At 42.8% G+C, this 24,218-nt stretch overlaps 1 protein-coding gene across 1 annotated transcript in view; it reads left to right on the forward strand.

Annotated features, from left to right (window-relative positions):
- Window positions 1-24,218, forward strand: part of SPATS1 (spermatogenesis associated serine rich 1) — a 45,076-nt gene that overhangs the window by 8,451 nt on the left and 12,407 nt on the right. Inside the window, exons 3-6 of the mRNA XM_006190764.3 lie at window positions 8,202-8,370; window positions 8,553-8,671; window positions 14,745-14,930; window positions 21,796-21,943. Of these exons, the coding sequence (XP_006190826.1) occupies window positions 14,807-14,930; window positions 21,796-21,943 (272 nt within the window). The 5' untranslated portion in view covers window positions 8,202-8,370; window positions 8,553-8,671; window positions 14,745-14,806. The remainder of the gene's footprint in view (window positions 1-8,201; window positions 8,371-8,552; window positions 8,672-14,744; window positions 14,931-21,795; window positions 21,944-24,218) is intronic.

Here is a 24,218-nt window from a genome sequence, read left to right on the forward strand (position 1 = left end):
TTTAACTAAAAATAAATACTGAAAAATTTTAATTTTATCTATCACTCCCACATAAAAGCTCTTTGGGAGTCTTCAATGCTTTTTAGGAGTATAAAGGGGTCCTGAAACCTAAACACTTAAAAAAAGCTGCTGTAGAGCAAACACTCAAAAATAATGCAATGAACAGCACTATTCACAATAGCTGAAATGTGAAACAACCTGAATGTCCATCCATGGAGGAATGTATAAACAAATGTGATATGCACATACAATGGAATATTACTCAGCCTTAGAAAAGGAATGAGTATTGATACATGCTACAATGTATGAGGATGTTTCGAGGATGAACCTCAAAAACATTATGCTAATTGAAAGAAGCTAAACACAAATGGCTACCCTTTGTATGATTCCATTTATAGGCAATGTCCAAATAGGTAAATCCATAGAGACAGTGCAGATTAGTGGTTGCCAGGCATTGAGGAAGGGGAGAATAGGTACTGACTGCTTAACAGGTATGGAGTTTTATTTTGGGAGGATGGAAATGTTTTAGAACTAGATAGAGGTGGTAGTTGCACAACCCTGTGATTGTACTAAATGCCACCAAATTGAACAGTTTAAAACAGTTAATTTTATGTGATGTAAATTTTGCCTCTTCTAGAACACATGCCACAAAGCCAGGCATCCTGTGATGGCTGTGGCTCCCGGGAATCCAATCAGCTCACTCGCCAGAGTATCTGAATGCCCTGCAGCTTCCTTCTTTCTTGTCCTCTGAGCTTTTAGGAATGGAGACAGTCACTCTGGCTTTGGTTTAGAGAATATGATGAGAAGGCCTTTCTGCCATAAGTATTTAATAAATTAGAACACAGATTTCCATTATCCCTTCCTGAAATGGGGCCACTATCTGTCTGTTAGGATGTCTGGAGAGTGGAAAAGTAAACACAGAATTAGGAATCCTAGCATTAATGCAATTTGCATTTGCTATCAGCTTACTACCATTGTCTTTGAGATGCCATTAAAAATGCATGCAGGATGTGGGGGAGATAAAACATATCAAAATTCAAGTGGATTCTAATTCACATCAACCCTCCATTTCTCTGGCCTCTGGCTTCAAGCAGCTTCAGCCATCTGGGCCACAGCCCAGAGCCTGGGAGTGAGGGATGAGGGCCTCTGAGCAGGAGAAAGGGCTGCCAGTAAAGCTCAGAAGGCTCATTTCAGGGGAGGGTCTTTGCCACACTCACTTGGCCCATGGAATCAATAACTAACTTTCCTTCTTTTCCTTTCTTTCTTTCTTTCTTTTTCTTTCTTTCTTTCTTTCTTTCTTTCTTCTTTCTTTCTTTCTTCTTTCTTTCTTTTCTTTCTTCTTCTCTCTTTCTCTTCTCTTTCTTCTTTCTTTCTTTCTTTCTTTCTTTCTTTCTTTCTTTCTTTCTTTCTTTCTTTCTTTCTTTCTTTCTTTCTTTCTTTCTTTCTTTCTTTCTTTCTTTCTTTCTCTCTCTCTCTCTCTCTCTCTCTCTTTCTCTCTCTCTTTCTTTCTCTCTTTCTTTCTTATGGAGGTACTGGGGATTGAACCCAACCTTGTGCATGCCAAGCATGTGCTCTATTACAGAGCTATCCCCCTCTTTTTTTTTCCAGTAACTTATTTTATGTTAATAATGATAGTGCTCCCTCATTGGGCACTTACTGTATGCTAGGTAAAATGCTTTATATGTAATAACTTATTTAATCCTCATAATAACCCAGTGAAGTTACTATTATTATTCCCATTTTACAGATGAAGAAACCAAGAGAGGTTAAGTGACTTGCTTAAGCTCATACAGACTGTGGGTAGTAGAGTAGAAATTTGAACCCACACAACCTGGCTCCAGGGCCTGTCTTATTAACTACCTCTACTTACCTCCCATCTGACTCTGTGTGTGTGTGTTTAGTACATATAATTCTAAAAATCCCCAATATTTGGTTTTCCCACTCTCGGCAGATTAGAAATGGAGCCACTGGGAGCAAGTATATGTATAATAACATCAGGAGACAGACTGGTGGCCCGGGGGTGACTGAGGAACAGAGAGCTGGTAACCTCAAGCAGTCTGGTTCTTGCAATGAGTCCGTCTGCACATTTCAGCTGTCCTTGCAGGAACCACTAAACACAGTAGGGCAGCAAGATTAAAATGTATAACATACAAACAGCTCATACAACTTAAAAAAACAAGCAACCCAATCCAAAAGCGGGCAGAAGACCTAAACAAGCAGTTCTCTAATGAAAACGTGCAAATTGTCAATAAGCACATGAAAAAATGCTCGGTATTGCTGATTATCAGAGAAATGCAAATCAAAACTATAGGAAGATATCAAATCACACCAGTCAGAATGGTCATCATTAAAAAGCCCATGAATGATAAATGCTGGAGAGGGTGTGGAGAAAAGGGAACCCTCCTACACTGTTGGTTGGAATGTAGTTTGGTATAGTCATTATGGAAAACAGTATGGAGAGTCCTTAAACTAAAAACAGACTTACCATATGATCCAGCAATCCCACTCCTGGGCATATATCTGGAGGGAACTCTAATTCAAAAAGATACATGCACCCCAATGTTCATAGCAGCACTATTTACAATAACCAAGTCATGGAAACAACCTAAATGTCCATTGACAGATGACTGGATAAAGAAGTTGTGGTACAATGGAACACTACTCAGCCATAAAACATAATAAAATAATGCCATTTGCAGCAACATGGATGGACCTGGAGATCATCATTCTAAGTGAAGTAAGCCAGAAAGAGAAAGAAAAATACCGTATGGTATCACTTACAGGTAGAATCTAAAAAAAAGACACAAATGAACTTATTTACAGAACAGAAACAGACTCACAGACATAGAAAACAAACTTACGGCTACCAGGGAGTAAAAGGGGTGGGTAGGGATAAACTGGGAGTTCGAGATATGTAGATACTATCATATATAAAATAGATAAACAACAAGTTTATACTGTATAGCACAAGGCATTATATTCAGTATCTTGTAGCAACTGACAATGAAAAAGAAAATGAAAAGGAATATATGTATGTATATGTATGACTGAAACATTATGCTGTACACCACAAATTGATGCAACATTGTAAACTAACTACTTCAATAACAAGAAGATAGCTGTGGCAAACACTATAAGCTGTCCCTAATGTTCAATGTCCCCTTCTCTCTTAGTAAGAGAACCCCCAACTTTTCCATGGACCACGCTGCTACGTCTCTCACTTGTAGTCCTTGGACTAGGAGCAGAAGTGAGATGTGCCAAGTCACACAAGCTCTGACCTTCTGCCTTTCCTTCCACAGGCTGGGATGCGGTCTCAGGGGTCAGGGTAGGGAGAAGGGAAGCACCCAGGAATTACAGCGAAGGATGAAAAGGGCTTGGGTCCCTGACCCTGCGAGTCACCACAGGCGCCCTGGACTGTTCATTCCTGCATTGGTTACCTGCGAGAGAAAGCAGCTGTCTTGTTGAAGCCATTTAAAATCTCTCTCACAAGCCGATGAACACATCAGGGAAAGGTTACATTATGTTTGCTCTATGTTGTTAACAAATTGAGGAAATTTCAAAGCATTTTAAAAAGAGTTCAGTAGCAAGTTATGAGGCCAAGTGGGAGCAACTTTAATTATTTGGAAACATCTCCAGAAACTTTCGAAATGCTGGCAGGAAAAAGAGCATACTGTACTTGGTTGGTATAATGAGGAGAGAATGTAAATTCAGTTCAGCTCCACAGATATTTATGGAATGGCTACTGTGTGCCAGGCAAGGCTGATAGAGTCCTTGTCCTCAGGGAGCTGACAGTTGGAGTTGGGGTTTTGAGGGATGTGGGAACAGACAGATGAGCACATGGATATAAAAAGTGATCAATGCTGGTAGGCACATACCCAGCTCCCACCTGGGGCCTCAGGGAAGGCTCTTTGGAGTAACAACCAGAAGCTTTGCTGGCCACTGTCCCAGCTCTTGGCAGGGTTAAGTTTTCCTTAAAGAGACAAGCACCTGTGTTTTATGGAAGCTGGGGCTGAAAAGCCCGTTCAGAGGGTTCTCTGCCTTGAGAAATGTGACCCATGAAACTGACACCTTGAGTTTCCCCCTTTCTTCTTTCCTTCTTGTTCCAAGCTCCTTCCGTCCATGGGATAGATTCCAACAAACTTTAGGATGGCCATGGTGCCTCTTGAGATGTGGGTTACTCCCTAGGATGTACCATCCAGGAATCAGAAGGGTCTTTAGCTAAAGAGTCTTTTCTTTCACCTTTAAGTAGTGGTAAAAGGGCAAGGAGCAGCCAGGAACCTGAGTGGTTAAAACAGTGCCCACGGAAGCACGGTCGGCTGACTCTCACTCTTGTCAGTGATGGGCCAATTACTTATGTCTGGCTGTCAGTTCCACAGATGATGATGTTAACCGGAGGGGGGACTATAGGGATGATAAATCGAAGGTATTAGATGGCACTTGGTAGGCTGAGAAAGTCAGTAATTAATGACTTCAGAGCAGTCTTGCAGAAATGTTGATTGCCGAAAGACACTTGATGTTTTCTTTTCCCCAGATGGTATTAACTCAGTAAAAGAGTTCAGATTATGGTAGTTGGGGTAGAGGCATGATTTGCAGAACACAGAGGAGAAGCAAGAAAACCTAGAATGGGGTGGTCACGAGAACTGTCTTTCTCAGAATTGTGGTTTGAGGCTGCCTTCCTCAGGGCCTCACCCCAAATTTTTGCTTAACTCTCCATTCCCCAAAGTTGAGCCCTGGGTCTGATTTTTAGCTAAACCCTAAGTCAAAGCCAAAATCCAGCAGTTTATGCTCATAAGCTTAAAAAAAAATTGCCTATAACTTTACTTTAAGGAAAACTGTTTTCTTTCACACACACACGAGCACACACATACACATGTATAAACACACATATACATATCAGTATTCTTATTTGACTTTTAACAACTATTAATCACATTTGTTTTTCACGCAAAACTTTATGACCAGATTTTTTTTAATGGAATAAATAAAATACCAAAATGAAAAGCCCTTAAATTTTGCTGAAATGGAATTTTAATTATAAATGAGAAGGCTTCGATTCACCCTGGATGAGTTAACACTGTCCTCTTTGATGTAATAAATATATTGAGCAGTAACTGTTTGGCATGCTGTACTAAGTACTTGAATTTTAATCTAATCTCTCCCAGCAAAAAAAAAAAAAAAAAAAAAAAGTATAAAATTGCTTCCTGATGTTCTTACGAGAGAGAACAGAATCCGTGGCCTAGGAAGCCCTGTGTCCGCCCCTCCCTCCTTCATTCTCTGTTGTTTTACCTGATTTCATTGTCTTCACAGCACATATTTCTATCTCTCATTTTCATATTTATTTCTCAGCCGTTTAAAAAAGCCATTGAAGGTATAGAGAACAAACTAGTGAACACAAGAGTGGAGGTAGTTTACACCCAAACTACTGGGTATAAGATAGGCTCAAGGATGTACTGTACAACATGGAGAATTGAGCCAATATTTTGTAATAACTGTCAATGGAGAGTACATTTAAAAATTGTAGAAACAAAAAAAATTTAAAGAGTCATTGAAGTGTAACATGGGTGCAGAAAGGTGCCATTAGGTGAACTGCTAGATGGATTTTCCAGTGATCATGGACTTTAAAAAAATATTTATTTTTATTATTGTAAAATATCCATTACATAATATTCACCATTTTAACAAAGTACACTATTTAGTGGCATTAAGTACAGTTACATTGTTGTGCCACCGTCACCACCATCCATCTCCAGAACTTTGGCATCACCCCAGACTGAAACTCTGTACCCGTTAAAGCACAGCTCCCCACCCCCCACCTCCCAGCCCCTGGTAACCACCATTCTACTTTCTGTCTCCATGCATTTGACCACTCCGGGGACCTCCTATATGGCCGTGGACTTTTGATATGAAGTGGACTGGCTGTGGTCCTGAGACCAGATACCATGTGCCCCCCATTTCTTTTTATTTGGTCTAAGTTTATTAATGTCCAGCTGTGTGATGACAGTCCCCAGTCAGCAATGGTGCCTTGAAGACTGTTCTCATGGATTTTTCTCTTATTTTCTGTTATCACCGTGAGAACTGCTATGTAGCTAATGTCTCAGTGTCAGACCACGGCCTCCAGTGTGAGTAATAGGAGCTGCCAACCTCACGGTTAACTTCCTTTGCCTGTCACAATAATAAGTGGATTCCTTCCCCTTTAAGTGAATTCGATTAAGTGCTCAGCAGTGATATGAACGCCATCTTCCAGAATAAATCTAAGACACGTTTGAAGGATGCTGCCTGTGATAATGATGATTTCTGAAGGTTTCTTCCTCTGCTCTGAAAGTCTTGCTTCCTGAATATGAAGGTTTTATATCCAAGATTGTCTGTTTAAAAGAAAAATGTGTTAAGTTTGCAGTTCTGCCTCCTTCCTGCCCTGACCCCGTCCCTACATCTGAATCCTGTTTAGCCGAGGGAGGAACATCTGGAACTTCTAAAGGCCTGTTTCATCCACGAGAAGGGCACGTCTGGCTTTGAATGTTTCTGGAAAATGAAAAAGCAGAATAGGAATTTGAAAAGATTGAACGTTCATGCCTTACGCCAGACCTTGAGAATCACAAGGACGTTTGGCTTGGAGGAGGCGGGCAGTCCTGCAGCGGAGGCCTTACTCTCCAAAGCCCCACAGAGTGAACCAGTGAGCAGTACAGGCGTCAGGATAGTGGATCATGTTTGTTATTGGGGTTAGAGGTGCCTGAAGAGGAAGATGCTTTTCCCTCCTCTTCTACAGTAGCAAGGACCAACAGCCTCCTAACCCCATGGCTGTTTTGGAGGAACTGTTTAGGATGGACATGACATTCACTGGATTAAATGATGGTTCTCAACTCATCACACCCTCCCTGTACTTGGACTGTACATCCACGCCCTGTACCACGTGGCTTTGTATTATGCCCCACTCGTGTGGATGGAGTTGTACCCCGATCTCACTTCAGTGATTTGGGGTTTTCCCATATAATTTGGTTTGGCCAACAGAACATCAGTGGAAATAACACTGTGCCAATTCACTCACCCTTATCATGCTTATGCCATTTGACATGAGAAGAACATGCCATGGGGGAGCTGCTGATCCCCGGGGAATGAGACAAATTCCAGAGAGCAAAACTGAATCTAAGGGCCACTCTGGAGCCAGACTGATCTGCAGCCTGGAGTAGACTGATGTTAGCTGACCTCCAGACGCACAAGTGCTAAGAATATATGCTTTTTGTAGGCCACTGAGTTGGTGGGAAGTTTGTTACAGAACATTATTGTGGCAATAGCTGACTAATACAAAGACCAAAATGCAGAAGCAGAGAGAAAGGGTAAGTGAAGTGGGTGGCTGACGTATGAGTAAGAAAGGAAGTGGTGGTGGGGTCTGAGGGTAGAACAAGTGGGGAAGGACCTCCAAGAAGAAGAATGAGGTGGATGAAAGGAAAGGAAAGGAATACGGCAGCCTCAGCTCCATCAGATGCTGGGATGGGCAGGGAGACAGAGCAGCGCGTGCGCACACACACACTCACCCACCTCTTGTGCCTCTGGTAAGCGCTGAGCCTTTCTGGTTCCTTTGCTCAGTGTTGCCAATATTGGGAGGCTTCTGGGGAGTTTAAGTTTGATTCCTAACAGAGTCTAGACTTCCAGTCTCAGGTCTTCCTGGGCTCATGGTCACGATGTGTCAATAGAGCAATAAAAGAATCTTAAAAACACAACAAGCCAGTGAATATAACAAAAAAGAAGCAGACTCACAGATATAGGGAACAAACTCGTGGTTACCAGTGGGGAGAGGGAAGGGGGAGGGACAATATAGGAGTAGGGGAGTGGGAGGTACAAACTATTGGGTGTAAGACTACAGGGATGTATTGTACAATGTGGGGAGTATAACTAATATTTTGTAACAACTGTAAACGGAGTGTAACCTTTAAAAATTGTGTAAAAATAATAAATAAATAAATAAAACCAGCACGCACAAAAAATATAAGAAATCTAAGGACAGAACTCTGCTGAATGTCTCGGTACCACTAGCTGGGATGCTCCCTAACTCTAACCAGTCATTTGTGCAGGGAACCAGCCCTCCAAAGCGCAGGTGCCTGGTGCGAGCTGGGCTCTGTAAGGTCTTGTGGACTTGGGGAACTTACTTGAGCTTCCTGGGCTGAGATTTGGAGATAATGGAAATAATAATATTCCATATCCCACAGGATTGTCATGTGGACTGAAAGCGAACATCTGATACAATGCCCGGCCCAGGGTAAGCCGTCCAGAAGTCAATACCAACGACCGGCTGCCATTGTGAAATGAGAACTAATATTTGGTGTTCAGTAAGAAACGGCCTATATTGTTTTTTCTGAGCCCAGATGTTTCATAAAGGTAGGACTCCCCTCAAATGGACTGGGATACTTGACGAAGTCCTGGACTCTCACTGACAATCCTCTGAGAGGAAAGCTGTCCCCTCACCTTTGGTTACCTTCTTCCTCCTCCCCCATCAGCCCATCTGCTGGGTTTTGTTTTCCTTTTTCTCAGGAAAGTCTGTTTATTCTTCATGCTTGTAGGGAAAAAAGGGTGGAGGTGGACCTGAAGGAGCAGACGGCAGGGCTGAGCAGGACACCCCATCTCACCACCAGCTTGGGCTGTGGCTGGACTGTTTTCTAGTTGGCTCTCCCACCATGAGGTAGGTGACCCGTCTGTCACAACTATGTTTTGCAAAATGGATCAAATGGCCTTTATTATAACTTCGGCTGGGGTATTTTTCATCACTGGTCTCTGAATACTAACATGTATTTGTTTTCCTAATCCACTGTGTACATCTGCTCCCATTCTGTCTTGCACCCTCCTTTTCCAGGGGAGAATTTCCCAGACCCTCCCAGACTCCCAGCCCATGCATTTTTACATTTTTCTTAGAGTTTGTTTGGCAGAGCCCATCTGCCTCAGGAGGACGTCTTCCCCATTTGCTTCCTAAAGCCAGTCCTTCCAGAGGCTCTTTGTCCTTGGTCCTGGTTCCACACCTGAGTGGGGACCGGAGTGGGTTTAGCAGCCCTCATCACAGAGCTCAGGGTGAGCAGGGTAAGGAGGGTGACCTAACCCCTTCCCAAAGGCCTCTAGCTGTTCAACAACTTGCAAAAGGGAAAATTGCTTCTGTTGTTTTCTCTCTTCAACTCTTTCCCAACAGAATAGGCCAGGTGCTGTTCAGCTCCTCTGGCATCAGATTTGAGTTGGCACTTCCTGGTTACAGAATCAGTCATAGAAGGAAATGCCTGTAACCAAAAGCACCCACTTAGTTGGCTTCTTACCAGGTGCATGTCATGCAAAGTGCTTTACATGTGTTTATTCATGAATCCTCTCGACAACCTTGTGAGCTGGGTACTATTATTATCCCCCTTCATAGGTGAGGACACTGAGGCTCATAGACACTAACTTGCCCAGGGGTGCACAGATAGTAAGTGGAAGTAGCAAGGTCTGCACTCAGGAGTCTGGCTCTGAAGCCTGAACTTGAACCCACAATGTTGTAATACTCATTTTCATGGTATTGGTTGGTTTGAAGGTCACCACAACATTTATTTACTTTTTTTTTTCCTGGAAAAATAATAAGTGTTTAGCAATGTTCAGAAATTTGGCAGCCTCTTAATAGACCCTAGGAAGAGTCTGACCCTCCATTGATAAATGTTCTGTTTAGAATATGGATTTACTTAATGCCTCTTTGTCTCCAACTTTGAGCCCCAGGGATGGTTTGCAGGCAACAGGAAAAGTCCATTCAACTTCCTATTATTATGCCAGTATCTCCCCACTCTTAGCCTGATGGAAACCGAGCTAACCTTGTCACCCCTCTTTCCTTTCTCGCTCACACAGAAACTAAAGTACAATTAGACCCATTTACCAAGATCTGGTGTCCTCAGGCTACGTGTCTTGGAGTTGTCTTTGCCTCCTAGGTTTGGTTGGCTTCTCATATCCAGTAAGCCCCTTCTGGCCTGGCCCTCCTCTGCAGGCAGCAGCTTTCCCACCGGACTTTTCTTGTCATCAGACTAACCTCCTAGAGCACCAGGGTTCCAGCAGGAAAGACAGGCATGCTTCAGCTGCGTGATGGCAGAGTGTGATTCAGGGACTCTTCACAGAGGTGCTGCTGGGGTTTAGGAAAGTCAGTGAGGGATGGGGCTGGGCTCCGGGACTGTAACAGGGGGTAGTTACTGCCACCTCTAGGCCTAAGGGTCCAGGGAAGGGGGCAATTACTGGACCCTAGAGAGAGCTGTGTGGAGAGGGCTTCTAGCGGGAGCTGTGGCCTCAGGGAGAGAAACATAGACAATGAGGTCCAACAGGGAAGGAGCCAGGGGAATAAATACCCTGACTTCTCCCTCCTGCCCTCCATCCATCCTTCCCTCCCTCCAGGGCCTCCCAAGGGACCTGGGGGAAGCAGTGCATACAGGTCAGCCTCCTGGGCCCAGAGCAGGGTCGGGACAGTGGGGTGTGGACTCAGAGGGGCAAAGGGAGCCCATGAGGATACACAGCACACACCACTTTGCTCCATCCTTCATCCACTGAGAGAGCCGCAGTGACTTCCATACTGGGGCAAACCTGGTATTCAAGGAATTCCACAACAACCCCATCAAATTCCGCCTTCTCCCTTCCTAATCTAGAGAACAAGTGTCACACTCACATATGTCACACATGTTGGCAGTCTTCCTCTGTGTGTCTGTTTAATATATTGTATATGTTAAATATATTTAAAAATAGTAAGTATTTAGTCATGTTACTCTGAAATCCAAGCGAAGGGTTTCTGGGGACAAGATCACCCCAGGGCCTCTCCTGGGCAGTCTGGCAACCTATGATGGGAGTGCTGATAGCCCGGCTGGTACTGAGATGACAGAGGACCTTCTTCCTACCAAGAGCACGTACTAAGAAGGCTCACAGTGATAAGGGCTTGGCTCTGAATCTAGGAAGACGTGGTTTTAAACTCTGACTTTGCCAGTTACTAATGGGACTAGTACTTCACCCCTGAGTCTGTTTTTCATCATCTGTAAAATGGAGATGATTCTCATAGCACTTTACCTTTGTAAGAATTAAATGTTATAATGAATGTAAAGCAATCGGCATGTCATAGGCGCTCAGCTGTGTAAGGGACTGAGTTTTACAGTGCCTGGCACATAGGAGGTGCTTGGGGACTGTTTCCTGACCTGAACTGGTGGTGAAGCCCTTTGAGGATTTGGGAGCTGGTGGTGGTAGCGGGTTCTGAGGTATTAATGCTTCCTCTCGTCCATCTTTGCCAGGCCCTTCGGCCTTTGAAAGTTTTCAAAGACGACGGGTACCGCAGTAATCCACTCATCACCCATTACCCCAGCGCCCTCTTTGTATGAGACCCTGTGATGCTTCCGCCTGAAGGCAACAGTCAAGAATCTCCCATCTCATTTTGTTTTTCATGTCGTGGTTTATACTGCCCTCTGGTGTGTGCTTTTGGGACAGCATGTCAAGTGAGGGTTTATGGCGACTTTTTCTTGACATTGGAGAACAGAGGCTCCCCTAAATGGACTGTTGGCAGTGGAGCTGGGGGGAGAGGTAAGATTTAAGATTTCCCCTCCCCCATCTAACTTGAAACTCTTGAAGTTTGCCAGACACAAGAGAATTTTTTTTTCAACCAATGTCCCTGACTGCTCGGCTGTCAACCACGAATACCATCCTTCTAGGCACGTTTCTGCCTGTATTCCGCCAAGACCCAAAAGGAACGGGGTAAAGGTTATTTGATATCACTCCCCTTCCGCTGTCTGGTTTCCTCTGATCCTGGGCACCTAATTCTTAATTAGAGTCTTCGCTCCAAAGGGTCTGGGGTTGCCGCAGGCCAAGTAAGAACCAGACCCGACCCTCCCTAGCCAGTGCCCCTGCACCTGCCCGGTCCACCTGCTGCCACGACCCTGCCTCGCTGCCTGCCGCTCCTTCTCAGAGCCGAGCCTCCAGGAAGTGAACGCAAAGTGGGGTTGCGCAGGGCGGAGGGAGACAGTGGGACTAAGGTCCAGAACGCGTCCGCACCCCACAGCTCGCCATGGAACCTGCTAGAAGCATTTGCCTTTTACAATTACGTTGAATCATGAAACTACTCATATGCAACGGTTATGTTTTGATCCATAAAAACAGCGATTTCGTATGGTCCGACGTAATACTTAGGCGCGTACATCGTATATGTGCTAGTGGTGGCCCGGTTCCCATGTCGTCCTACGCCACGCCCTCCCCCCACCCCCCATTCAGGCCCTACAGCCCTAGAGGAGGTCGAGTTGATTTCAGGGGCCCCGGATTGGCCTCACTGCCTGCGTCAACCACGCTGGGTTTGGTTTGGGGCCGCAGCCGAGAGAGGAGTCGCCAGTGAGAGACCTCTGGAGAAACCCCTCTTGGCGAATGGTGCTGGCCCTCCTGGCAATACTAGCAGAGTTTTCTGGGACCTTCAGGAATCCTCGGGCTTCTGGACCCACCGAGCACCACAAACCCTCACCTGTGCTGCTGAACCCGGACAGCCGGACTGCGCGCGGGAGGCTCCTCTAGAACCCCTTAGGTGGCTCCCACGCCCCAACATGCGTCAGAAACTTGCCTAAGGGATGAACCCAGAGTGCCCCGGGAGGCTTTAAAGCTGCAGAGTAACGGAAGGTTTAGGAGTGGCAGTACGCAGGACTCACGTAGGCTGGGAGACAGTTTCCGCTCTGCCCTACAATCCTGGGACCAACAGGTCTTGAAATCTAGTGACCTGATGGTACAGATAGAGGCCTCGTCTCTTTCTTTCCAGGAGGATGCAACAGGAGAGGGAGGGGCTCAGCTCAGGCCATTTAAATCAACAATCCATCCATCTATTTATTCATTCAGTAAACACATGCTTAATGAGTGCCTATATGTGCCAGGCACTGTGCTAGGTGCTTGGTGGAGAGCCGTGAGGGAAACAGACAAAAATCTCTGCCTTCTTGGTATTGCCTCATCTTAATAACTACACTGTTGCCCAGCTAACATTTCTATTACAAAGCTGTTACCTCTTCTACCATGGGATAATTAAACAGGTGAAATATGGTTTAAAAAAACCTTAATAAGAGGAAATGATCACGATCTAATGTGAAATTTTAAAAAGCATGCTAGAAAATTGTATATGTAGTTAAGTTCCACTTATGTTAACATACATGTTTATGGGAAAAGGACAGTAGGGAATGGCCTCTAAATATTAGTAGTGGTGTTGTATTTTCTAAGATGGTTACAGCAAGATCCCCCACCCCCTAGACTCTTCATACAGTATGACTGATTCTCCCATTGAGAGGTGTGGTCAAAGTTCCTTCTCCCCACCTCCGCGAGTACAGCCTCTACCTTATTCTCCTGGGCTGCTCCTGTTTGGAACGCAGATGCCATGCTGTGGAGTACATGGAAAAGCCAGGTGTCAGTGATTTGGCCAAAGCCCTAGCTGAGGTTTCAGCTTATAGTCAACACAGTTCACCAGACATACAAGGGAGAAAGCCACCTTCTGATTGCAACCACGTGACCCTAGTCATGAATCACCTAGCTTACCTAGCCAACCCTCAGAATGTAGATAATAACAACTATTGTTTAAAGCAACAGAGGTTGGGGGCAATTTGTACACAGCAATAGATAGCCAGAAAAAGTGGTTTATCTGGATTGTGGGATTATGAGTATTAACTTTTTTATATTTTCTGAAAGTTCTACAATGACCCCTTTTTTGGTCTATAATCAATTCAAAAAATTATTAAAAATAAAAACCCAAATTTTTTTTCACTTCACTGAAAGAGAAATTAGGCCTGAATTGGAATTGAGGGACTTAAATTAGACTTGGAGAAAAGCTTTGCATGCAGGATTTATTCGATGCTGCAAAGAATTAGTAAGATAATTTCAAATTGGTGTGATGGAAAGAGCAGTAGATTTGGAGTGAGAAAACTTGAAAGTCAATCTCAGTTTTCCCGGTGACCTTGAGCAAGCCCTTGCTCAAATGCAGTTTTCTATTTTGAAAAATGCAGCTGGCTGCTTAAGGAAGGTAACATCCAGCAGGGAGGCTGGCCCAGAAAAGGCGCTCTGTGAGTGGTAGGTCATCCTGTCTAATCAGTGCCAGTTACAAGTGGGCATCTGCAAGCTGTGTAGAGGGCTCATCCTTCACTGCCACCAGAGGCTACAGTCCTTATAACGAAAATTGTCCAGAGAAGGACAACAACTCTTAAAAAAAAAATCCAGAAACACTAAGTGGCTTTGCCTGCGGTCCTTGCCTACGACGCCCCGCCGTGGTTGGAGCCTCGGGTTCTGGCCCTTCAGAAGACTCCATCACGTGCGGAGGCTCAGAGAGCCCTGGGATGCGGAGGGAGGAGGCCCAGGAAGCCCCGCCTGGCGGGAAGCAGCGGCCGCGCGTCGCTGGGCAGGTGTCCCGGCAACCCCGGAACGCGCCTCCCTGGGAGGCGCAGGCGGCGGCGGCGGCGGCTTCCCTCTTGCCCTCAGCTCTTCGGTTCCTTGCCTGGCATTCGGCAGTTCAGCTGCTGTTTGGTGCGTTAATGTCGGCTTCATCCCCCTCAGAGGCCCAGGCCTGCCCTAGGGGTAGGGGTGGGAGATCCGGGGGTGGAAAGGAGGGAGCACCGAATGGACAGGGCGAGAACCCAGGGAGCTCCGCGGGCATCCAAACCCAGGAACGCCCTGGCAGAGGGAGGGAAGTTCTGATTGAGGCCAATTCTGCCCTCTTGACTTTCAATGGCCGGTGGAGTTTGTTTGTTTTGATTGGTGCCTTTCTTACACAGGACTTTCCTTTGTCTCCTGATTGCTTTTAATATTTAAAATCAACACGTGCATAGTGGAGTCCATGGACACTGGAAACGGTCCACCGTGTTGTCATCTTCCCCGTATCAACACAGCGATCTGCAGTACAGAGCTGGAGAAGGTTCAAGAGAAAGACTCTGGCATGACCATGGTGGAGAGGAGATACAGTTGAGTTGAAGGAATCAGGAGGGCTGGATGGGATTTGGTCGCCATACCCGTCTACTAGAGCAAGGAGGCATTAGCGAACATGTAAAAACCACTACTTCAATTGTAACTTCTGTCTGTATTAACCCAAGGTTTGATAAGGCAGAGAGCAGCATCAAAGCAGAGATTCTCATAAATGACGTCCCTGGATCTCCTAACAGCCCAGAGGTTTATTACCAACAGTAAAGGGGGCCAGAGGTTTGACCTGTCCAGTGCTTCAGTCAATAAAACGGTGAAGCTGGGATTTGACACAAGTCTTCCAGCCTCCAAAGCGCTGGCCCTTTTTTCTTTTTCTTTTTTTTCCCTTTGCTCATATATTAGATTTGTGGCACTGTTCTTTAGATGGGACAGCTGGGTTGGAGATTATGAACACTTTAAGGAAAGGTTTAAATTAACTAATGAATGGCAGCTCCGTGATTGGTTCTTAAGGCTGAGGAGAAGGTTTGGGGGCACATTTGCCTTTAGAGAACAGTGCCCTGGAGCAGAACAGCCACAGTCTCTCAGAAAACCTCCAAGTGAGTACATATAGGTGAGTGGCCTTCGTGCTGCAAAAAGGGATTTTAGAATGTTCCGTCTCTGCCCCATCAAATCTGAGCTTCGTCTCTGGTCTTCTGTATTCCAGATCTGTGATCTCTTCATTCACAAGTGCAGGGAGAGGAGAGAGGTGTCACTTACCACACTCACCTACACATGGGTGTCCAGTAAAGGATTAGAACCAATAATTGCCCAATGTGGCTAGTATAGCAAGGAAAAAAGTTTCTGGGATTCTAGCTTTAAGCTCTAGACCTTTATGCCATTTCCAGTTTGACCAGGGGTAAAGGAGGGAGCTGCTGTTTTAAGGGTGGGTAGAGGGGCTTCATGTTTCTGAGGCAGGGGTGCTGGAAAAGCACCAGCCCCTGAGATCCCCAGACTATGTTATCAGAAGATCATGGCTTCCTTTTCTGCTGTGTAGGTGTGTTCACTCAGAAGACCACATCTGAGCTTAGCTTCACATGGAGTCCTTGGGTTTCAGGAAGGAAGGGGCTCTGTGAACCAGTTGAAGATGAATGGACAAATGGGTGTATATGCATTTTTCCAGCAGAGAGGGCCCATTGCTTTCATTATTTCTCGGAAGAGTCTGTGATCCAAAAAAGGAGTTAAAAACCCTGGTCCTAGATCCTTAGGTCATTTGTTGAGCAGATAAGCAGGGTGAGAAACAGTATTTGGGGAAAGACTATCCACATTAAGCCAGCTTGGCTTGATGTATTATCTTCTCCCTGCCAGACTTGCTATTGTGTAAGTCAGCTGAGATGATGAGTGGAAAAATGCCTTGGTTACATAAGGTGTTATTCCTGCCTAAGGAAATGGAAATAATGATCGTGAATTCCACAGATGGTACCAAAAAAACAGACTTTCTTCTAAACTCTCCTTTTTCTCGTGAATTCCTTTCTAGTCATCAGATCCTTCTCTTGGTCCTTTTGGTTGGAACATCTTTTCTGTCTCATAGTATTTTAGCGACTTGTTAGGATTTTCTGTATTACGGCTTACTGGATATTTATTGCATTTGAATAACAGTTATCATGATCAGTGGTGGCCATTTCAAGAAGGACGTTCCTTAGCTTACAGTGCCTCACCCCTGCCTACAGTGCTAGATAGGGAGTTGGGCAGGCTTTGGGAACTGGGCATGAGACGTCATTGACTTGCTTAAAGTAACTTGTTACTCTATACAGTGGGAGCATCAGTATCAGAATGAGAGGGTTCAGACTTGCAATTTCTGCCCTCTTCTACCTGAGGTGATGTGGAGGGACAGCTTGAGGCCCTGTGTGGATACCTCCAGGTCATGTTTGGGGCTGAGTTACTTCTAGGAAGATTCGGGAGTCAGCTGGGTCTGGAGAACTTGCCAGTTTAGCAGGGAGACTGCATTCTTCCCTTGCAGGTCAGAAAAGTCTTCCCTGTTACAGTAGCCACAGGCCACTTTGTAGAGTGTTGCCAACATAAAACGTCTTAAGCAAACAAGAAAATGGGCTAAATTTGTAGATGTGATTTCACTGCTTGCTGCTGAGGATTGCTTAATACATATACATTTTGCCTCTCAAATTAAAAAAACAAAAAACCAAAAAAACTTGTGAGAGATCCCCTCTGATACCATCCATTGCAACCAATTCTTGCTTTGGTGAACTCTCCAGTCCTCTAGCGGAATACAATATACAATGTGAAATATTTTTATGCTACGAAAAGGCAGCCACTGCTAAAACCTATGGGTAAATATTACTATAAGTAAATGCTATGATAAGTAATTCAGAACTGACATATGAGTATCGACCTAGAGGACATCTCTGCCCTTGATCTGATTTCTTCTCTACATTTGTGGGTGCTTTCTGCACCATTATACGTACATTTCATACCTTCTTCATAAATATATTTCTGGGACTAGATCCCTGGATGAAAAGGGTGCTTCTCAATGGCTTTGGAGGACGTAAATGGCCTAGCTGCTCTTTGGTAAGGTGGAGATATTTTCACCAGCAATGCACAAGAATGCCACTCCTCCAAGCTGTGCCACCCTTGGGTTTTTGCAAACCGATAACAAATAACAGTATCTTGTTTTAAGTTCAGCTCTCTGATAGTTAGGAAGGATGAACTTTTCTTTTTGAAGTATAGTCAGTTTACAATGTTGTGTCAGTTTCTGGTGTACAGCATAATGTTTCAGTCATACATACATATACATATATTTGTTTTCATATTCTTTTTCACCATAAGTTACTACAAGATATAGTTCCCTGTGCTATACAGTAGGAACTTGTTGTTTATCTAATTTATATATAGTAGTTAGTATCTGCAAATCTCAAACTCCCAATTTATCCCTTCCCAGCCCCTTTCCCCCTTGGTAACCATAAGTTTGTTTTCTATGACTGTGAGTCTGTTTCTGTCTTGTAAATAAGCTCATTTGTGTCTTTTTTAAGATTCCACATATAAGTGATCTCATATGGTATTTTTCTTTCTCTTTCTGGCTTACTTTACTTAGTATGATGATCTCCAGGTCCATCCATGTTGCTTGTATAAATATACCACAACTTCTTTATCCAGCCATCTGCTGATGGACATTTAAGTTGTTTCCATGTCTTTGCTATTGTAAATAGTGCTGCTGTGAACATTGGGGTGTATGTATCTTTTCAAACTAGAGCTTAGGAAGCATAAAGTTTTTTCCCAAATGTATATCGGCTATTTGTGTGTGTGTGTGTGTGTAATGAACTATTTAATCTTTTGCCCACTTTTTTTATCTTGGATATTTATTTTCATCTTATAAATTTATAAAAACCCATAGTTTATCATGATTATTAACTTTTTCTGATTATGTATATTATAAATTTCCTCCCAGTTTATAGCTTGCTATGGAAGTTATAAATGTGTATGCTTTCAAATTTATGCATCTTTTCTTTTATTTTGCCTATTTTTGATATCTTTCTTAGAAGTAACTTCCCCACTCTATCATTATATAAACATTTACTTATTACTTTTTCATGTACACCTTTTAATTTTTTTACATTCAAATTCATAATTCATTTGGAATTTATTTTGGGATAAGAGAGATTTAATTTTATTTTCATTCCAAATGGTTAATTAGTTGTTTCAGCAATACTTTTTGAATAAAGCATCCATTTATGGTTCTGAGATAAGATGGTTCACTCACTATTATCACATAAAAGTTTATTCTATTTACATTTACATTACATTTCTACTTTGTTCTATTGGTTTATCTTTGTCAGTACCATCTTGATTACTGTAACACTCAGTTACATTTTATAAGTTACACTCCATTGCTCTGTAGTCTTGAGCAAGTTACTTGATATTTCTGGTACTCAATTTCTTTATGTGTGAAGTTATTTCTATTTTATTAGTAATTATGACCTCTTTTTCATTTCTTATCCTGTATACTTGTGTTAACTTTTTTTCTTGAACTTTATCTACATTATTAGTTTTTTCCATGAAACCATAGTTCTGATAATCTTCTTTATTTCATTCATTTCTCCTTTCATTTGATGATTTCTTCTCTTGTCATCTTGAGGGGTTTGTCATTTTCCCCGTTATTTCTTGAATTGAAAGCTTAGGCCATTAATTTTGGAATTCTTCGTTTTTTTCAACACTATAATCAGTCAGTTGTAAGATGGACACTTTTCACAGTTTGTGTCTCTGAAGTTGGATTGGTGTTACGAGTGCTGTGCGCGCAGTAGCCCGTGTGAGGCTGCTGTCCTAAGTAAACTTCGCTGGATGAGCACTGAATAATGCAGAAGGTGTATCCGTGGCTTGGAAGAAAATTCCAGAGGCAAGAGAGGAGCACTCACTTAAGAAATGCTCCATCACCTAGATTCTCATTCTTGTTGCACTCAGGTTGATTTAGGTGGAAAATGTGGACATTAGGGGTTGAGTTGAAAAGTGATTCAGTAATCAGACTTGAATGTGAGAGAGGTTTAAGAATGCCTTAGCCAATTTATCTGGCTTATATTTTCCTTCTTTAAATATGCACACGAGAAATATGTGATTAAAGTCGATATCTAAGTAATTCTAAAAGGGTGCTTCAGCAAGTATGAAATAAAAATCCTAAGTGATAAAGCATGTGTCAGTTTAATTGGCAGTCTCTTTTCCTCGTGGTACATAAAATAATAATGTTATTCCAATGGATGGTGTCTTACATTCAGTAAAATACAGTACATGCATTTGAGGTTCTAGTTTCTAATGACTACTTTAGTTGGATCCCACAAGCTTTGATATATAGTATTTATGTCGTTGATCATTAAGTGCCTTGTGATTCCCATTATATTTTCTTCTACTATATGAAATATTTAGAGGGGTGGTTTGAACTTCCAAGCTTATGGATGCTCTTTGGCTGTCTTTTAATTATTGATTTCTAATACTGCATTTCTAGTACTGCATTGTGGACAGAGAGTGTGATCTGTGTTATATTTGTTGACACTGCATTTGTAACTCCGCATATGGGGCTGCTGGGGATCTGTGCTGTCTCTTCACAGCTCTGTTCCCTTCTTGGCCCCTCCACTGGGCTCCACTCCATCCCAAATGCTCAAACCTCCTTGTACCGAGGGCTTGCTGTGGGGTCCGTGCCATGTTCCAGAACAGCTCTCCCCACACTTGGCTGGCTCTGAGGGTCACCTGAGGTGCTTCTTAAATGTGCTGATTCCCGGGTCTTCCCCTGTAGGTCTGGGTTGGAGCCCCGGAATCTGCATGTTGAACAAACAAGCTCCTGAAGGTGATTCTCATGACTGCACAAATGTGGGGAATCAGGGATGGGGATAGAATGCAGTGCAGTGATGGAGCTGGACTGGAAAAGGAGGAAATTCACTGCCAAGCGTGAGCCTGAGAGCTGCTGGGGGAGGGGGACCACTTCAAAGGGTGGGTTTCCTGGCTTCACTTAGATTCAAGTGTAATAGGTCTATAATGGGATTTAGAAGTCTGAACTTTTAACAGACCTCTCAAGTAACTCTGATGCAACAGTCCTTATATTGTGCCCTGAGACATCCCAGAATGAATGTATCGTGGTGGGAGGAGGTAGCTAGCTGGCCCTTAAACTTTATAGAGTCACAGGCAAAGTCCTGTTAAGAATAAAGGGTTTGGGGGGAAAAAAAGGAGTAAAGGGTTTGGTGATAGGGTTAGGACTTGACAAGAATGGAAAAGATATGATTTACCTGCTGTACGAATCTGAGTGGGAGTTGATAAGAAAAGGATAGAAAATTGGCTAAGTAGCAGCCACATTGTTAGTTGGTGGGAATTTGCAGCACGTGCCTAGTAGATACCATATACTCGTGAAGCAGGATACTGTGTGGGTGGAACAGCAGTCAGTCTAAAAATGTGCTCCAGAATCAGAGAAGTCTGCCTTTTATTTCTTGGAATTTTCTTGTAACCGAGAACTTTTATTTTATCTATGGAGCATCTATGCTCTAGGAAGGTATGCATAAAGAAGTGTAATATCCATTCATCTGACTTTCTTTTAAGTGACTGGACAAGGCACACACCTCTAAACTGATGAGAGAACAGACTGACTTTCAGGAATCAGTCACTGTAGAGCAGAGTGAAAGTAATGGGTTGTGCTTCTCTATTTGACCGTCACTGGCTTTCAGGACTCCCTTACTTGCCATGGTGGGTGGTTGGGAAGTTATACTTCTTTTCCATTTAGTCACTCAAACATTTAGTGAACATCTATTTTGGGCCAAGCATGGCTCTGAGTGCTCCTAAGATGAATAGGGCACAGTCTGGTGGGGAAGATGTGTATAAATGAAGGATGACACTGCCATGGGAGGGGAACCCATTGAAGTTCTGGAGACGTTTCTTTGGATTATGGTCACCAGCTATATTCATTAGTCTTTCTTTGAACAAATCCTTTGAGATACTGTATTGAGATGCTCAATACAATGCACAGTGGTGTAGAGTTCGATTCAGATGTTCTCTCTTCCACCTAGTTCAGAGTAGGTGAGCTATGTGGATGGGCTAGCAGTCTGGCACAGAGGTTAGGATTTTGGACTTTAGTGTTAGAAGAACTGTGATCCAATCTGAGCCAACATATTTATTTTCTATATGATCTTAGTTGTGTAACCTTCTGAGCCTCAGTTTCCTCATCTGTAAAATGGAAGGATAAGTAATACATATGTCTGCAGGTTGTTATAAGAATTAAATGGGATAAAGTATGTAAGATGGTCTGCAGTACACAATAAATGCTCAAATGTTAAGTTTTTTAAAAAATAAATTATTAAAAAAATAGGAATTATTTATCATCTGGGAAAAAAGATAAAGTAGAAGGTATTTTCATCAATGTAATCAAATGGTGATATCAATGTGTTGCAGGTACTAAACAGAATGATTTTCTGGAATCTAAGGGATGCTCTGCCAACCCAACATCCTCTGGCAGAAACGTCAGTCCCTCATCTTCTGTTGAAACAGGTCCAAGTGTCAGTGTGCCTCTCAGCCCCAGGGGAGCATCTGTTTACCTACCGTAAGTAAGGTCCAGTGAAGAGCTGTAAGCATTGGGATAAATTCTGGGCAGGGAGCCAACAGTCTGAGAGGTGATGTGACATGTTTGTCAAGAGCGTAGATTCTGGAGCTAGACCGGGTTCAAATCTCACTGTGTCACTTGGTACCTGTGTGGACTTGGGCAGTTATGACTTCTCCTCCCTGGGCCTCAGCTTTCTTATCTGCAAAATGGAGATAATACTTCACAGGATTCCTGGGAGGATTAAAAGCATTAATGCATACAAAGTGATTTGAAGGCTCCTGGCATACAATAAGGGCTTGCCGTTACAACGTTCAAAATCAGGGGAAATTAAACTATATATTTTGTGGGAATACACACATACACAGGTGGTAAATCTTAAAGAAAAGCAAAGAAGTGATTACCATAACAGTCAGAGTCAGGATAGTGGTTACTTCTCTAAGAAAGAGACACACAGATGGTTTCTGGCAAGTGGGAGGAAAGGGCTGACTATGTTTTATTTCTCGTCCTGGATGTTGGCTTCGTAATTATTTGTAAAGCTGTATTTATGTTTTATGTACTTTTCTCTGTTTATATTTCTTTTACAGTAAAAAGTTTTGAAAACCTTTTTTAAACAAATTTTTGTTATAATGAAAGTAATTTAAGTTCATTGGTAGAAATTTTGAAAATATAAAAACAGTATTAAAAATAACAATCACAATATCCCATCTCTTAGAGACTAATGTTAACATTTTATTTTTTTCAAATGCATGAGAAAAAAATCTATTTCTTTCTTATACATATAAATTTGTATTTATTTTTCACAATTAAGATCATACGAGCTTTTTTGCAAAATCTACTTTTTCCAACTCTGCATTTACCTATTCTTCTACAATCACCTGTTTATCTGTTTCCATGTCCCTCCCCCTTGACCCTAAGCTCCTGAGAGCAGGGACTGTTTGGATCCCCAGTCTCCAGAACAGTGCCTGCCATAAAGCATACTTATTAAATGTTTGTTGAGTAAACAAAATAAGTGGATATTTCTAAAGTTCTTTTGGAAAGTTTCCTTTATCCTTGCAATCTTTTCTACAGAGTTTGTTCAGCAAACATAAATACATAAAAAAATATTTAGGAGAGATATATTTTACCCCAGTGTCAAAATTATCATATGTTTTGAACTGGGGTGGGGGCACTCTGAGTTACTGCATTTTTGCTCTACCCACACACTACAGAAATCCAAAGATACCCTAGATATGTTTATTTAAAACTGGAGATCAAGCTATATAAGACTTGTGAGTTATGGAACTAGGATCCTTTTTTTTTAATTTTTGATTTTTGGTGAGGGGAGGTCATTAGGTTTTTTTGTTTGTTTATAAAATGGAGGTACTGGGGATTGAACCCAGGACCTCTTACATGCTAGGCATACACTCCACCACTGAGCTCTACTCTCCCCTCTTCTTATTATAAATTTTTTTTTTTAATATAAGTACTGGGGGTTGAACCCAGCACCTTGTGCATGCGAGGCATGCAATCTACTACTGGGCTATACCCCCCTCCCTGGAACTAGGTTTCTTTATGATTTTTAGGCAACATAGTCTGGAGTTAAACTGCATTTTCAGCTCTGCCCCTGTCTGGGTGCGTTTTCTCGCTAACTTCTTTGAGGGCCCATTTCCTTTTTAAATGGAAATGATTATATCGGCCCTACCTGTATCACAGGATTGTTCCTAGGGAGCAAGCAAGACAACCAATATGAAGTTGGTTAAAAACTGTTCAAATATAAGGGCAATGTAATACTATGAAAAAAGATCCTATGACTTGATAACAGATAACTATACCTAAAAACATTGTCCAAGACTGTCTATCAAATGCAAGGCCGCTTAGACCAGAAGGGACGCTCTTTCTGCTGACACTTATAATAGTTTGTTGCAGGCCTTTTTAACTGCCAGGAAGTTCGACGCTAAACATAATGCTTTATTATTATAACCATTTCAGTCTAGGTTTGTTTTTGATTATTTCTTCCTCGTCTCTTTATACTGATTTTCTTTTTTTAATTTCCATTTACTGGCTTTATTGAACGTGTATCTTTTTGACTAACGGTTTTACTGAAGCGTAATTCACATACCATGTAATTCACCAGTTGAAATTGTACAACTCAGTGGCTTTTAGTGTATTCATAGAGTTGTGCAACCATCACCACAGTCAAGTTTAGAACCTTTTTATCGCCCCCCCCCCAAAGAAGCCTATAGTCTTTAGCACTCACCCCACCATGTCCCCTATCCCCCCAGATCTGGACCACCAC

The sequence above is a fragment of the Camelus ferus genome, chromosome 20, assembly GCF_009834535.1.
Source record: "Camelus ferus isolate YT-003-E chromosome 20, BCGSAC_Cfer_1.0, whole genome shotgun sequence".
Lineage (NCBI taxonomy): Eukaryota > Metazoa > Chordata > Mammalia > Artiodactyla > Camelidae > Camelus > Camelus ferus.